Below are 16,280 nucleotides of genomic sequence, written 5' to 3' on the forward strand. Positions count from 1 at the left end.
TACAGGCACGCGCCACCATGCCCAGCTAATTTTTTGTAGTTTTAGTAGAGACGGGGTTTCACCATGTTGACCAGGAGGGTCTCGATCTCTTGACCTGGTGATCCACCCGCCTCGGCCTCCCAAAGTGCTGGGATCACAGGCGTGAGCCAGAAATCTCGCCATTGTACTCCTGCCTGGGCAACAGAGAGACTCTGTCTCAAAGAAAAATAAATACATAAATAAAATGGTTAATTTTTAAAAATTGTGGTGAGATTTATGTGGCAAAAATTTACCATCAAAGCCGTCTGTTAAGTACACATTGCTGTGCAACTAGCATCAGCAGCCATCTCCAGAACCTTCTCGTCCCCAACTGAAACTGTCCCCGTTAAATAGTCTCTCCACATTCCCCTTCCCCAGCCCCTGGCACACCCCCCATCCCACTTTCTGTCTCTAAGTGGGATGACTCTGGGAACCTCATGTAAGTAGAGTGACAGAGTATTTGTCTTTTTGTGACTGGCTAAAATGCCTAATTTCACATACTTTTTATCAATAAAAAATGCAGGCCAGGCGAGGTGGCTCACGCCTGTAATCCCAGCTACTCGGGGGGCTGAGGCAAGAGAATCCCTTGAACCCAGGAGGCAAAGGTTGCAATGAGTGGAGATCGCACCACTGCACTCCAGCCTGGGCAACAGAGTGAGACCCTGCCTCTAAAAAATACAAAAACCCTCCCCTATTCCGTCTTCCGGAATTTCTTTTCTTTTTTGAGACAGTCTCGCTCTGTCACCTAGGCTGGAGTGCAGTGGGGGGATCTCAGGTCACTGCAGCCTCCGCCTCCTGGATTAAGGCAATTATCTTGCCTCAGCCTCTCCAGTAGCTGGGAGTACAGGCACCCACCATCACGGCCGGCTCATTTTTGTGTTTTTAGTACAGACGGGGTTTCACTATGTTGGCCAGGCCAGGCCAGGCTGGTCTCAAACTCCTAGCCTCAAGTGATCTGCCTGCCTCAGCCTCCCAAAGTGCTAAGATTACAGGTGTGAGTCACCACACCGGACCCTCTTCCAGAATTACAATGAAAATTGGGTGAAACTCCAAAATGCCCTGATCCTCTCCGTCCCGACTCTCCAAAACATCTGAGCCAGATTTTTGCCCAGGGCCACCTCACTGGATCTGTCACCCGCCTTTCAAACAGGGACCCCCCCCCCGCTGCAGCTTTACCTCCCCAGGATGGGGGATGTCCTGGCTCAGCTCAGGTCTCAAATCTCCTCTCCCTCCTTTTTTTCTTTTTGAGAAATGGGCTCCCTCTGTCGCCCAGGCTGGAGTGTAGTGGTGTAATCTTGGCCCACTGCAGCCTCGACCTCCCAGTCTCAAGCGATCCTCCTGCCTCAGCCTCCCGAGAAGCTGGGACCACAGGCCGGCACCACCTTATCCAACTAATTTATTAATTTTTTATTTTTTGTAGAGATAGCGTCTCACAATATTCCCCAGGCTGGTACCTGGGCTCTAGTGATCCTCCCACCTCGGCCTCTGAAAGTGCTGGGATTCCAGGAGTGAGCCACCTCGCCCGGCCCTGAATCCAAAATCTTGGTCCCCCTGACCAGCCCCCGTCTCACAAGACCCGGGCGTCATCCCCACCCTCTTGCTCTCTTTCACATCACCTCTAGGGTGGCAGCAAATACTATCAGCTCTGCCTTCTAAACGTTTCTCAAATGAGCCACTGTGCTCCCATCCCCTCCGCTCAGCTCATGGGCTCCAGCTCCTGCCGTCAGCCCCCTCCTGGACCCCTGGGGCAGGTGCCCAACCTAGGGTGATGTCCTTCCTCCGCCCCAGCCCACAGGTAAATGACAAACCCTGACCCTGGCCTCCGAGGCCTGGAAGGCATGGTCCCCACTCAGCTGGACAGCAGTCCCTGCCTCTCCTGCCTGCCCCGGGCTCCTCCAGGCCCTCACTCAGTCCCCTTCAGTGGGGCTGCCCTGTCCCTGCAGAAAACTGCCCCTCTCACCTCCCCAACACCACACACCGCCTCTTCTCTCCACACGGGTTTTCTCATGGACACTTACTGCTGTTGATAGACTGTACCTCACTGGTGCCCCTGCCACATGGTCAGCTTCACGAGGGCACAGGGCTTTCTCTGACTGGCTCCTAGCTGTGTCTCAGCTGTGGCATACAATAGGCACTCAATAAACGCACGTGGAACTAATCAGCTAACTTGTCAGTATCAGTTACAGAAAGCAGCTGAAGCTGAGCGAAGTGGCTCACACCTGCAATCCCACCACTCTGGGAAGCTGAGGTGGGAGGACTGCTCCAGGCCAGGAGTTCGAGACTAGCCCGGCCCACAGCGTGGGCTCCATCTCTACGAAAAATACACAAAGACTAGCTGGGCACGGTGGCGCACACTGTGGTCCCAGCTACTTGGAAGGCTGAGGTGGGAGGATTGCTTGAGCCCAGGAAGTTGAGGCTGCAGTGAGCCATGAGCACCCCACTGCACCCCAGCCTCAGCAATAGAGTACGACCCGGTCTCAAAAGAAAAAAAGAAACTAGTCTGGGCGGGGTGGCTCACACCTGTAATCTCAGCACTTTGGAAGGCCAAGGTGGGTAGATCATGAGGTCAGGAGTTGAAGACCAGCCTTGCCAAGATAGTGAAACCCCATCTCTATTAAAACTACAAAGATTAGCCGGGCGTGGTGGCGCACGCTGGTAGTCCCAGAGCTACTCGGGAGGCTGAGGCATGAGAGTTGCTTGAACCCGGGAAGGCGGAGGTTGCAGTGAACTGAGATGGCGCCACTGCACTGTAGCCTGGGCGACAGCAAGGCTCCGTCTCAAAAACAAAATAAAATAAAAACTAGAGGCAACATGCCCAAAATGTTAAGAGGCGCCGGGCGCAGTGGCTCACACCTGCAATCCAAGCACTTTGGGAGGCTGAGGTGGGCGGATCACCTGAGGTTGGGCGTTGGAGACCAGCCTAACCAACATGGAGAAACCCTGTCTCTACTGAAAATATAAAACTAGCCAGGTGTGGTGGGGCATGCCTGTAATCCCAGCTACTCAGGAGGCTGAGGCAGGAGAACTGCCTGAACCTGGGAGGTGGAGACTGCGGTGAGCTCAGATCGCTCCAGTGCACTCCAGCCTGGGCAACAGGAGTGGAACTCTGACCCAACAACAACAAAAAGTTCAGAGCATTCAGTCATGGGTCATGCATCACAAGGACACTGAGCGACTGCCAACACCTCCCCTCTAGGGATTCAAGGTGCGTGGCATGAGAAAAGTGGCCTCATGAGTGGCATCGCCACTGAGCACTCTGGGCTCAGTGCCACCAGGAGCCCTCTAGGCTGTTGGCATCACACGGCAAGGAACACCTATCGTGTGTATTGTGGTGGTCCTCCCAGGGCAGACAAGCTGCACCCCCACGGCCCCAGTGCAGATGGCGTCTCCTACACCAACCTGCCCAGTGGCAATGTTGGCCCTGCCCTGCATTCTCTGCCAGGGCAGGTCACACACAGCGCACTGCAGTCACCTTCCTGCCCAGCCACTCAGAGCTCAAGCCACATCCAATCTTTTTTTTTTTTTTTCAGACAAGGTCTCGCTCTGTCGCCCAGGCTGGAGTGTAGTGGCGCGATCTCGGCTCACTGCAACCTCCGCCTCCCAGGTTCATGCGATTCTCCCACCTCAGCCTCCCGAGTAGCTGAGATTACAGACGTGCACCACCACACCAGGCTAATTTTTTGTGGAAATGGGGTTTCACCATGTTGCCCCAGCTGCTCTTAAACTCCTGGGCTCAAGTGATCCTTCCACCATTGCCTCCCAAAGTGTTGGGATTACCGGTGTGAGCCAGTGAGCCACCATGACTGGCCCACTTCTCACCATTTTTTTTTTCCAGAGATGGAGTCTCGCCCTGTCACCCAGGCTGGTGGAGTGCAGTGGCACGATCTCGGTTCACTGCAACCTCCGCCTCCTGGGTTCAAGTGATTCTCCTGCCTCAACCTCCCCAACAGCTGGGATTATAAGCACATGCCACCAGGCCTGACTAATTTTTGTATTTTTAGTAGAGACGAGGTTTCACCATGTTGGCCAGGCTGGTCTTGAACTCCTGACCTCAGGTGATCCACCTGCCTCAGCCTCCCAAAGTGCTGGGATTACAGGTGTGAGCCACCGCACACGGCCTCATCATTTTTACCTCCTCACCAAGATTGTACAAGCCACGGGGAACCTCCCACCTCCACGGGCAGCCAGAGGAAGCATTTTATCATCCACAAAACCCAATCCTCTCCATGCCATGCTTAAAAACATCACATTCAGGATGGAACTCCAACTGCTGCCTCAGCTCTCTGCAGTCACCCTCCTCCTGTCCCCATGCAATGTGAGTGCCTCCGGGCCTCTGCACATGCTGTTACCCACACCTGGAAGGCCTGCCTGGGCCCACACAGGGGTCCCTCCTCCAGGATTCTTTCCTGAGCTCTGACAGGGCCAGATAACCCCCTTTCCTGTCCCCATGGATCACCCTTGTCAGGCTTAACTTTTGAGACACCCATAGGAGCTCTGATTTTGATAAGTGTCCCCTTACACCCTTCTATCTTTTCTGATAAGAGACAGGGTCTCACTCTGTCGCCCAGGCTGCAGTGCAATGGCGTGCTCATAGCTCCCTGCAGCCTCCAGCTCCTGGGCTCCAGCGATCCTCCCACCTGCGCCTCCTGAGTAGCTGGGACCACAAGCACCCGTCACTGCCTAGCTTCTTTGTGTTTTAAGCAGAGCCCTCCCTGCCATCCCCTCAGGGCCCCTACCGTAGAAGACAGAGGGTGGGTCATGGAAGAAGGGGTAGTCGGTGCCAAAAAGCAGGTAGGCACTGTAGCTCCAGCTGCCCAGGTAGAAGAGAAACTTCCAAGCACTCTCTGGCATCTTGGCGGCATCTCTGGGCTGGAGGCGGCACCGCTTCGCTAGGGGCTATGAGGGAGAAGGCAGGCGGGCAACCGTTGGTGCCGAAAACCAGAGACTGCTTCTCCAGGATGGGGAAACTCTGGCCTGTAAAGTCCCTGGAGTGGTCCAGGGACTCTCCAGGCGGGGCGACACTGGAAGGCCCGTCCCCCTTGCCCACGATCACCTGGAGCGTAAACAGAGCCCATGGGCACCTGCCAAGGCTAAACTTAGTGCCCAGCTGTCCACCGCGGTAGCGCTGGAAGAGGAGTCGGAGGGGAAACCCCGAGGGGAGAGGAGGGGAACAGGAGGGCTCTGGGGGCCGCCGGGAGGGCGACACTCGGGCTTCTGGCGAAGGAGAGAGATGGATGGGTCAGCCTAGGGGAGTTGGGCTGCTGGGGGTGACTCATGAAGGGAACAAGGAGGGGTTCCACGAACCAGGGTGCAGAGGAAGCTGCCAGGCTGCAAGGAAGGGGTTGGGGAGTGCGGTGTCGGGGGCGGGGGTGCTCAAGCTCCCTGGGGGCGGGGCTCGAGCTGCCTGTCCCTGGACAAGCCCCGCCCCCTTCACAGAGGCTGAGGGGGTCCGGAGCCCAGAGCACCCAGCATTTTGGGGAACACAGGGAACCTCATGGGAACGATACAGAAGAGAGAAGAACTTGAGAGGAAGTCGCCGTCTCAGCGGGGGAATTTGGGGAGACCAGAGAATAGAGGGCTGAGGGAGACTGCAGGGAAGGTATGGCGGGGACATGGGAACCCGGGGGCAATGAAAGGAGAGAAGGGGCTGGAGGAAGAGGGGACACCGCGGAAAGGGTGTCATAGGCGAGCTGAGGCCCCAGGGAGTATCGGGAGTGCAGAGGGAGCTGCCGGCTCCAAGGCTGGGGTTGGGGAGTGCAGTGGGGGACGCTCAAATTCCCTGGGGGCGGGGCTCGAGCAGCCCGGTCAAGCCCCGCCCCCTTCCCCCGAAGCTGAGGGGGACGGAGCCCAGAGCACCCAGTAGTTGTCATGGAGACAGCTGGAGCCCGCTCCAGTAACCCCTGGCAACCAGGCTGCTGCCAAGAAGATGAGCTTTGGAGCACCCGGCAGCCCCTCCACCCATTTCTGGAGAAGGGCGAGCCTGGAATTTGGGCGAGCACCCCACCCAGGCTGGGGATGGCCCCCTGGCTCCGCCCTGGTAGTCCAAGAGTGGCCACATCCTCCTGCCCCCGGGTTGGGGGGTGGGGGCCTTGCCCTCCTGGGCCTCGGGCTTCCCAGCTAGAAATTGGGAAGAAGGCAGGGGCAACAAGCAGGATAAAGACCACTGTGGACCCAGGGAGGGGCCCTGGACAGCCCTGTATTCCCTCCCGCAGTAGGGGGGTGGCTGGGGTCTCTCCCCCCATATGGGTGATATGGGGACAGGAGTGGGGAGAGTGGCAGTCAGACAACAGCCCATCCTCGACCTAACAAGGGCCAGCCTCTTCCCGGCCAACAGAGAAAGGCCCCTTTGTTGGCCCAGGGCACACTGTCCCTGCACCCTCCAGCCAGACGGGCGGGGTGACACCAGCTGGTCCATGGGGGTGTCCAAGCCAAGCTAAAGGCCCAAACACTTTGCCACCAGCTCCTGCCACAGCGACCCCTCCCCAGGGAAGGGGGTGGGGTCAGGCGCCAATGTCACCACCATGGTCAGTCTCCCGCAGAGGCGATGGTCTCAGCAGAAACTGGGGAATTCTGCTGTCGCCTCTTGGAGGCAGCACAGTCCAACTCTGAAGCCCCGGGCCTTGTCATTGTCAAGACGGAGACCACTGGCGTGGCCAAGGCGCCCAGGCCTTTGCCATCCCTGGTCGGAGGGTGGCGCTGACCCCAGACAGGCACAAGGCAGCTACCGAGCAGCTCCTGCCTCTTCCCGATTGCAGCGGGCAAGCCGAGCAGGGACCCCGCAGAAAACGGGCAGCGGACCCTGCTGCTGGCCAGAGCCCAGCCTACATAGCCAGGAGGCGAAAGGCACAGGCGGCCGTGGTGCGCCGTGCCCTCCCTGTCCCGGTCCTGGGCTTCTCGGCGCCCTGGCTCGGCACTGGCGGAAAGGGAGCACGGTGGCCCAAGCCATCTACCGCGCGGGCCCCCTGGTCCCAAACTGACCGGAAAGGCTCGTGCCTGGACCCATGTCTCAAACGCCCCACCGTCTCGGGCCCCCTTGTCCCAGACTCACCCCAGCCCGGCCACACCCCCGCATCAACCCGGGTCCCCCACGCCGCACTGACTCAAAGGGGCACGGGGCGGCCCGAGAGACCCCGTCCCGGAGTTCCAACATCCCGGGCCCCTCCAGCCCGAGGCCCCCACCCACGTTCCGGCGACCCCCTCATCCGCAGCAGCCAGCCCTGGGAGAAAGGGACGCGCGGCGGCCCGAGATCCCTGGTCCCGGCTTCCCCCAGTCCAGGGTCCCCTTGTCCCGGCCCCCCGCCACACTGACCCGAAAGAGGCGCGCGGTGGCCGCGGAGCGCAGAGCGGTCCAGCCCAGCGCGCCGAGGGCCAGCAGCAGCAGCTCGGGCGGCGCCAGGTGCGCGTTCTCGGCCAGGCCGCGGCGCGCCAGCCCCCAGCCGCAGTCCGTGCAGCCCCGCGCCGCCGCCAGCGCGCTGCCCCAGCCGCGCCGCACCAGCTGCGCGTAGCTTGGCATGGGCTCGGGCCCCGTCGGCCCTGCCGCGAGCCCTGCCGCCGCCATGCCGCCCGCTAGCCCGCCGTCCCCGTCGCCTGCGCCCGCCCGCGGTAGCCGCCGGAGCCGCGCGCCCCGCGTCACGCGCCGCAGCTGGGCCGGGGGCGCGCAGGCTGGTGAGCCGAGGGCGGAGGGGCGGGACTGGCGCAAGCTCCGCCCCTCCGGGGGCGCGGCCGGGGGGGCGGCCATGGGGGGACGCGGCCGGGGGGCGGCCAGGGGGGACGCGCGGCGCCCCTGAGGCGGGCCCGCGCCCCTGCTTGTTTCCCAGCAGAGAAACCAAGGCGCGTGGGGAGGGGGCCGGAGCCAGCTGGGCGCCCGCTGGACCTGGACCCCGAGAGACCCCGCGCCCGGCCGTGTCGCGCCCCCATGCCCGCCCCAAGCGCCCCTGGCTCCCTCACCCCACGGCGCTGTGACCATGACGGGGGGGGAACGGGGGACACACTAGCAGGCAGTCCCCTTGGCCGGCGACCCTCGCTCCTCCCGGCCCTTCAGAACTCAGTTCCACTTCATTGCTCTGGCAGGCTCGGAGCTCACCGTTCCCGGAGCCCTCGCTCCTCCTCAAGGACCCGAGTCCTGGCACGCCTTGGCACAGTCTCAGGACCATCCCGTGGCCTTCCCGCATTCAGGCGTAGGCTCAATGAAACATTCTCATTCTTCAAAAGGACACGGCCCACACCAGGGCATTGGGAAGCGCACCTCGTGGAGACAGACGCAGCCCTCTGTCCCACACCAGGGGCCTGGCAGTGGGGTTCCAGCCTGGACACGTCCCAGGCCTCTTCCTCTGCAGGTCTGCAGAGCGGGCTACCGGGACTCAAAGGTGTGATGAGGGCTACTGAGATTAGGGGGTTCTCTGAGGGTCACTTGCTGCTCTCTGCGACCCTGGAGAACCCAGCAGGCCTCCCCATGTGTTAACCTCCCCAGGTTAACACATGAGTTGCAGAGTGGCTGCAGGAGTGAGTGCCAACGTGGGGGGGGACTCCCAACCTGGATCGACTATGACATCATTGGGACCCCCACAAGTGGCCTTCCAATGCAGTGTTCATTGACCAGGCCCTGTGCCCAAAGCCACTGAGGGCCATCAAGGGAGACACTGGTCACCCCTGTTGGGGCTCCCACGGAGGCCGCCACCTCCCTTGGCACTGCTGCACCCACTTCTCCCAGCCCCCAGGACATCCCCACACCTGGCCCTCAAGGTGCAGGATGCAGGGATGAGTCCTGTAGCGCCGAGCTGGCTCCCACACACCCGCACCTGACCTGTGGGGCACAGGTGAACACACCTTCCCCTTGACCCATAGCCAGCCCCTACAACACAGCCAGGTGGCCCCACGTTCGTGTGTCTGCATCTGGCCACTTCTCTGCACCTGCACATCCTTGCCCCCACCCAACCTTCTGGGGGTTCTGTCTGGTATCCTGGCTTCCCACAGAGGCTAGGAGGAGGCTGTGACATTGTCGGGCCTGTTCCTCCTCTGCTCGCAGCCCTCCATGGCTCCTGTCCCACTCAGGAAAAGCCCAGGTCCTCACTGGCCGCCCTCACAGTGTCCCGTTTCCCTGCACCCGTGGGCTTTCCTCCTGTTCTTCCAACATGCCTCTGTCCTGCCTCAGGGCCTTTGTAAGGGCTGTTCCTCCTCCTGAAATGCTGTTCCCCTAAGTACCTGCAGGGCTCTTCTGCACCTGCTCAGGCTGCCCAACTCTAAAGTCCCACGCACCCCTCAAGTGTGCTTGCCACTTGTCACCAGATGCCCCGAATACATACAGCTCCTCCTTATTTTTATTTATTTATTTATTTTTTTGAGACGGAGTTTCACTCATGTTACCCAGGCTGGAGTGCAATGGCGCGATCTTGGCTCACCGCAACCTCCGCCTCCTGGGTTCAGGCAATTCTCCTGCCTCAGCCTCCTGAGTAGCTGGGATTACAGGCACGCACCACCATGCCCAGCTGATTTTTTGTATTTTTTTTAGTAGAGACGGGGTTTCACCATGTTGACCAGGATGGTCTCAATCTCTTGACCTCGTGATCCACCCACCTCGGCCTCCCAAAGTGCTGGGATTACAGGCTTGAGCCACCGCGCCCGGCCTATTTATTTATTTATTTATTTAGAGGCAGAGTCTCACTCTGTCGCCCAGGCTGGAGTGCAGTGGCGTGATCGCGGCTCACTGCAACCTCTGCCTCCTGGGTTCAAGCAATTCTCCTGCCTCAGCCTCCTGAGTAGCTGGGGTTACAGGCACGTGCCACCATGCCCAGCTAATTTTTTTGTATTTTTAGTAGAGATGGGGTTTCACCATGTTGGCCAGGATGGTCTCCATCTCCTGACCTCGTGATCGGCCTGCCTGGGCCTCTCAAAGTGCTGAGATTACAGGCGTGAGCCACCACGCCCGGCAATGTATTTATGTCTTTCGTAGAGACAGAGTCTTGCTATGTTGCCCAGGCTGGTCTCAAACTCCTGGGCTCAAGCAATCCTCCTGCCTTGGTCTCCCAAAGTGCTGGAATTATAGGCATGAGTCACCTCGCCCAGCCCATCTCCCCTTCCCATTTTACCTTCTGTGGTTTTTTGTTTGTTTACGAGATGGAGTCTCACTCTGTCACCCAGGCTAGAGTGCAGTGGTGGAATCTTGGCTCACTGTAACCTCTACCTCCTGGGTTCAAGTGATTCTCCTGCCTCAGCCTCCTGAGTAGCTGGGATTATAGGCACCCACCACCATGCCTGGCTATTTTTTTTTAAGTAGAGATGGGGTTTCACTGTGTTTGCCAAGCTGATCGTGATCTCCTGACCTCAGATGATCTGCCCACCTCAGCCTCCCAAAGTGCCAGGATTACAGGCATGAGCCACTGCGCCTGTCCCTTTTCTGTCTTTGTCTTAACAGGCCCCTGCCTTGTGGGTGTCCTGGGCCCCCTCCCTACAAATCCCAGGCTCTGACAGAGGTGACCGCCCACCGAGTCTTGCCATGCCACCAAGCGCAGGGTCTCCCACCAAGTGGCTCCTGCCTCACCTTCCCCCTCTCCTGCCTCCTGCTGCACCTGACCACCACACCCAGGTGACAGGTGACACCCCAGCCTACCCCACCACATCCCCCTTCTCCCCTCCTCAGCCACATCCCCAGGGGCTGCCAGACACCAAAGTCAAGGGCCATGCTCTGGCTGGGCACGGTGGCTCATGCCTGTAATCCCAGCTTTTTAAGAGGCCGAGGCAGGAGAGCTGCTTGAGTTCAGGGGTTCGAGACCAGCCTGGACAACATGTTGAGACCCTCCCTCTGCAAAAAAAAATATAAAAATTAGCCAGTTGAGGTGTCACATGCATGTAGTCCCAGCTACTCGGGAGGCTGAGGCAGGAGGATCACCTGAGTCCTGGAGGCAGAGGCGGTTGCATGAGCTGAGATCTTGCCGCTGCACTCCAGCCTGGGCAACACAGCCAGACCCTGTCTCAAAAAAAAAAAAAAAAAGGGCGGGGGGCCACGCTGGGCCCTGCCCACACTAACCTGGAACTCTCTGGGGGTTGCTCCCTGCTCACTGACCACTGCCTCTCTGCAGACCCCCCAAGACAAACCCCCAGCCTCCATCTGGGGCTTCCTGTCCCCTGCCTCAGTGACATGCCCTGGAACCCAGCTGCCCCCAGATGCCCCCAAACACCACCTCTGTGACAAGTTTCAACTTGGCCTGGCCCATTCTGCAGTTGAGTTGCACAGGGACCCCCCCCACCCCCATCAAGGATCCTACCTCTTTGAACCATGCCACCCTCACCCCAGTCCAGGCACTGCCGTCTCCTGCCGACACATCCCCAGCGATCCCTGGCCCCCATGCCTGTTTGTCCACTGTCCTCACACAGCCCTGATGGCCGTGAACATACAGTCACCATGACCCAGCAAGTCCGCTAGGCTGTGTGCCTGACAATGGAAAACAGGGACTCAAACAGATACTCATGTGCCCGTGTCCACAGCAGCACACAACAAAAAGGCAGACACAACCCGACTGTCCATCAGCAGATGAATGAAGGCTAGGATACGTCCACACAGTGGAATACTATGCAGCCATGAAAAAGAACAAAGCACTGATGCACGCTACAATGTGGGTGAAACCCCAAAACATGATGCTAAGTGAGAGAAGCCAGACACAGAAGGCCACAAGCAAATCTACAGAGACAGGAAGCAGATTGGTGGATGCCATGGGCTGGGGGAGGGGAATGGGGAGTATCTGCCGATGGGGATGGGTTTCCTTTTGTGGGGGATGAGAATGTTCTAGAGCTAAACCAAGGGGTGGTTGAACAAAACTGAATATACTGAAAGCTGATGAACTGTTCACCTTCAAAGTAGTTAATTTTTGGCTGGGTGCTGTGGCTCATGCCTGCGGTAATCCCGGAACTCCGGGAGGCAGAGGCGGGTCACACTGCACCGCTGCACTCCAGCCTGAGCACCAGAGTGACACCTTGTCTCTAAACAAGATGAAACAAAACAAAAAACAAAATTCTCCCCTATTCCACACCCTCTTCGAGAATCACCTGAGGATCACCTGAGATCAGGATTTAGAAACTGGCCAACATGGCAAACCCCACCTCTACTAAAAATACAAAAATTATAGGAGGCTGAGGCAGGAGAATTGCTTGAACCTGGGAGGCGGAGGTTGCAGTGAGCCAAGATCGTGCCATTGCACTCCAGCCTGGCACCTGGCAATGGAGCATGACTGTCTCAAAAGAAGAAGGAAAAAAANAGAGACGGGGTTTCACCATGTTGACCAGGATGGTCTCGATCTCTTGACCTCGTGATCCACCCGCCTCGGCCTCCCAAAGTGCTGGGATTACAGGCGTGAGCCACCGCGCCCGGCTCCTCCTTATTCTTTTGAGTTTCACTCTTGTTGCCCAGGCTGGAGTGCAATGGTGCAATCTCACATGCAACCTCCGCCTGCCGGGTTCAAGTGACTCTCCTGCCTCAGCCTCCCGAGTAGCTGGGATTATAGGCGCCGGCCACCACTCCTGGCTAATTTTTATATTTTTAGTAGAGTAGGGGTTTTGCCATGTTGGCCAGGCTGGCATCAAACTCCTGACCTCAAGTGATCTGCCCACCTTGGCCTCCCGAAGTGCTGGAATTACAGGCAAGAGCCACTGTACCTGGCCCCACTCCTTATTCTTGAATGTGGACTCCACGTGGCTAGGAGTCTGTCCCTGAGTCAGGGAGGGATGTGACAGGCCCAGTATGTGGGGGGCATGAGGCCTGACCTGGCCAATATTTCAGGTCCAGCTGGAGGCCAGAGATGCCACAACCTGCCTGGCAGGCAGAGGGAGGCGAGGGGATGTAGGGCTCGGCTGGACATCCTCTCATAGGTCTGGCCAGGCCCGTGGGGCAGCCCTGGATGGGACCTGCCACCTCCCTAACCCTCCCGGCCAGCACTATCTGGTCACCATGGCGCCCATCGGTCACGGGAGAGGCGCTACCCGCCCACCCACTGGCCCCAGCTCAGCCTCAAATTTCTTTTTGGCGGGTCTAGCTGGAAGGCCGCCAATGGGTGGGGTGCAGGGCAGGAATGGAAGGCGACTCTGCTGGCAGCTGGGGACCAGGCACCCGAGACAAGGCAGGGGTCAGTCTTGAGGCCAGTGCCCGCCCCCCCTCCAAGGTCTCCTCCCTCCGGGAAGCTTGGCCTGGACCCCTCCTGATTTCTTTGCCCAGGAAGGCCTCTCTTGCCACTTCCCTCCCTGACCAGGCAGGGAGGAGCTGGGGGCAGGGGTCGCCTGCTGTCCTGCCCTGGCAACCAGAGACAGGGCCCGGTTTCACCTGGGTGGGGCTAGGGAAACCCAGCCTCTTATCTTTTCCCTGAGAGATAAGCCCAGGCCAGGCTCAGAGGTCAAAGGGTATGCAGCCCTGTCCAGCCCGCCTCAACCTTACTGCCCTGAGCCACCGAGGGACCTTTGCACTGGCCGGGACACTGCCGGGGTGCCTGTCCCCCCAGAGCCTAGCCTGACAGCTCCTCCTTGATTGGGTGGACAGCTCAATGGTGACCTCATCTGGGAGGCTCTGGCCAGGCCCGCGGCCGCCCACCCACCTCCCCATTGTGCGGCTGCCTCTCATTGTGGCTGGGTGCTTGGCCCCAGGGCCCCAGCCACAGCAGGACTCCGACTTAGCGGAGGGTTTGCAGGGCGGCAGGAGCAGCGCGTGGGGTTAACGCTGACCCTTCGGGGCCCCTCCGGCTTTGCTGAGCTGAAGGCTGAGCTGAGGGCTGAGCCCCCACCACCTCCACGCCACTCAGGAATTCTCGTTTTGAATCTTAGTGCCCCTCACAATAACTGCATGACCTCTCTGTGCCTCAGTTTCCCCGATGTCAACCAGGGTTGCTCAGTGTCCTCTCGGGGCCAGGGTGAGGTGTGGACAGGGCTGTGCTGCCTCTGGCTTGGCAGGAGTAGCTTGTGGCTGTGTGAGGGTGGGGTAGAGGTCTGCACAGCTGGGGCTCGCCACAAACCCTGGTCTCCCGGAACAGCCCTGGGTGCCAGTGCCCCAGGACTCTCCCTGAGCGTCACCTCCCACACCCCCCAGCAAAGTGGCCAGAGCACATCATCAGGTGGGAACACTCTGGAGACATTTATTGACAGATGGGGGTGCTGGGGCTGGGCTCCTGCCCCTAGAGAGGATGCAGGGTGGGTGCCAGGTGGGGAGAGCTGCAGGACTCCTGGCCTCTGTCCTGGCTTCGAGGTCCTGACTGCTCTGGGCCCGCCTCAGGCGCTGGGAGCGTACTGTAGCACCAGCCTGTCAAAGTCGTTCTCCTTCAGCGAGACACAGGCAACACAGGGTGGGGGCAGGGTGTGGGGAGACAGGTGGGGGAGAAAGGGGAGAGAGAGAGGCTGCATGTGAGTCTAGGCTGAGCTCCAGGTGCCCCCTGGCCTGGTTCTTGGGGACAGCCCACCCCCGCCACTCACCTTGGCCTGGTATTCCTTGATGAAGGGATGGGACCTGTGGGCATCCTTCAGCTGGGACAGGTATCGGTTTGTCACCTGCAGGGGAAGCAGGGAGGCGGGTGAGCCGAACATGGGGACCCCACAGCAGCTCTGACCTGCAGGACAGGGGTGGATGGGGGCAGGAGCCAGGGCCGATCCCTGGAGCGGTGCTGGCACAGAGCTGGCTTCTGCACATAGTGGCAGATGCATCGTGGAGTTCAGGGGAGCCGGTTGGACAGGACCCCAAGTGAGGATGGGGTTGGGGGTGCAGGGTTTGTGATGGAGGTGGGCTTCGATGGATACACTGTGTGCAGAGCCTTCCCAGGGATCTAGGGATTAGGACCCCAGGCTGGGGTCCCAGGGTCTGGTCATTAGGGTTGGCCTGGAGCCCTGGGGGCCGCTTACCTCGGGGGGCTTGCCCAGATGCTGTGACAGGACGATGAGGTTAACCAGTGTCTCTGGGTAGCCACTGTCCTAGAGATCCAGGCAGATGGGGCAGGCAGGGTCAGCCACTCCAACCCCCAGGCCTGCCCATCACCCCCACCTTGGGCAGGACCACAAAAGGTCACCTCCTCAGAGGTGAGCTGGGACCAACACTGCCAGAGTCCCCCTGCCCACCCCTCTGCAAGGTGGAGACCTCAGGTGATACAGTGCCAAGGGGCCACCCTCTCGCTGAGCCTCAGTTTCCCCATCTGTGGTCCAGTCTGGGGCGCGACCCCTCGTTTGCAGAGACTTGGAAGGATGTATTTGTCCCACACATCTGAAAGCAATGGGGCCCAGGCCAAGATGGCCTCCACTCCTGCTGCACAATGAACCCTGAGAAACCTCGGCAGGTGACCTTGCCTGACTCACTTACTCTAAGCTCCCAGGCACACAGGACCCTGGGAATTGCCTAGGCCAGGAGACCTGGCCAGAGCCCCGGTGTCTGCTTGGGGCACAGAGGCACCAGCCGGGACACACCCGGAGCCCAGCCTGTCCACAGCGGGGCACCTTTTTGGAGACTGGACTTTCCTGAGCCTCAGTCTCCACTATGATGGGGGCACCAGCTTTCACTCACAGGAGCAGCCATGAGGTGGCTCCAAAGAGAAGTGGGGGGACCTGAGTGCCCCCTGGAAGCCCGGCGAGAATGCAGGGTGACCACAGCCATGGGGAGGCCCCCAGGGCCATGAGGCACGGCCAGCCAGCCCCGGGTGGTGTTTCAGGAGACAGGACAGAAGGGAGTCATCTAACAGGTGAGTCACGGAGTGTGTCACCTGAGAGGTGTAACAAAAGCCCCATGAGGATGTGGCTGTGAACACAGAACACGCATCCATCCAAGTGTTCTCAGGTAGCAGGGAGGGGCAGGGTGATGGAGGAGGGCGCCAGTCTCGGCCTCTGGGGCAGTGAGGGACATACAGCCTGTCTGAGACGCTGCACCACACTGTGAGTTCCTGACCAGCCCTAACTGCTCAGAGCTAAAGACGAACCCCACCCAGGAGGAGCAGCCCCCAGCCTGTGATGGGGCCAGCCTGACACCCCCTGGCCTGCCCCGCTCTGCAAACAACTTTCTGATGATAACTCAGCCCCGGGAACGTGAGACAAGGAGGAGAGCGTAGCCAGTGTCTGTCAGTGGATTAAAACTCTATCTCAGCTGGGTGCAGTGGCACATGCCTGTCATCCCAGCACTTGAGAAGGCTGAGGAGGGTGAGAACTTGAGCCCAGGAGTTCAAGACTAACCTGGACCACGAAGTGAGAAACCATCTCTAACAAAAAATACAAAAATTAGCCAGGTGTGGTGGCATATCCTGTCTCAAAGCACAGGA

At 59.5% G+C, this 16,280-nt stretch overlaps 2 protein-coding genes across 2 annotated transcripts in view; both read right to left on the reverse strand.

Annotated features, from left to right (window-relative positions):
* CERS1 (ceramide synthase 1) overlaps nucleotides 1-7,633 on the reverse strand; it is an 18,777-nt gene extending 11,144 nt beyond the window's left edge. The window contains exons 1-3 of the mRNA XM_037728811.1: nucleotides 7,328-7,633; nucleotides 4,704-4,914; nucleotides 4,374-4,431 (exon numbers count right to left, since the gene is read on the reverse strand). Of these exons, the coding sequence (XP_037584739.1) occupies nucleotides 4,374-4,431; nucleotides 4,704-4,914; nucleotides 7,328-7,576 (518 nt within the window). The 5' untranslated portion in view covers nucleotides 7,577-7,633. The remainder of the gene's footprint in view (nucleotides 1-4,373; nucleotides 4,432-4,703; nucleotides 4,915-7,327) is intronic.
* Nucleotides 7,634-14,101: 6,468 nt separating this feature from the next.
* Nucleotides 14,102-16,280, reverse strand: part of COPE (COPI coat complex subunit epsilon) — an 18,720-nt gene continuing 16,541 nt past the window's right edge. The window contains exons 8-10 of the mRNA XM_017501340.1: nucleotides 14,884-14,952; nucleotides 14,461-14,535; nucleotides 14,102-14,307 (exon numbers count right to left, since the gene is read on the reverse strand). Coding sequence (XP_017356829.1) covers nucleotides 14,260-14,307; nucleotides 14,461-14,535; nucleotides 14,884-14,952 — 192 coding nt within the window. The 3' untranslated portion in view covers nucleotides 14,102-14,259. The remainder of the gene's footprint in view (nucleotides 14,308-14,460; nucleotides 14,536-14,883; nucleotides 14,953-16,280) is intronic.

Source organism: Cebus imitator, unplaced genomic scaffold, assembly GCF_001604975.1.
Source record: "Cebus imitator isolate Cc_AM_T3 unplaced genomic scaffold, Cebus_imitator-1.0 Scaffold280, whole genome shotgun sequence".
Taxonomy (NCBI): Eukaryota; Metazoa; Chordata; class Mammalia; order Primates; family Cebidae; genus Cebus; species Cebus imitator.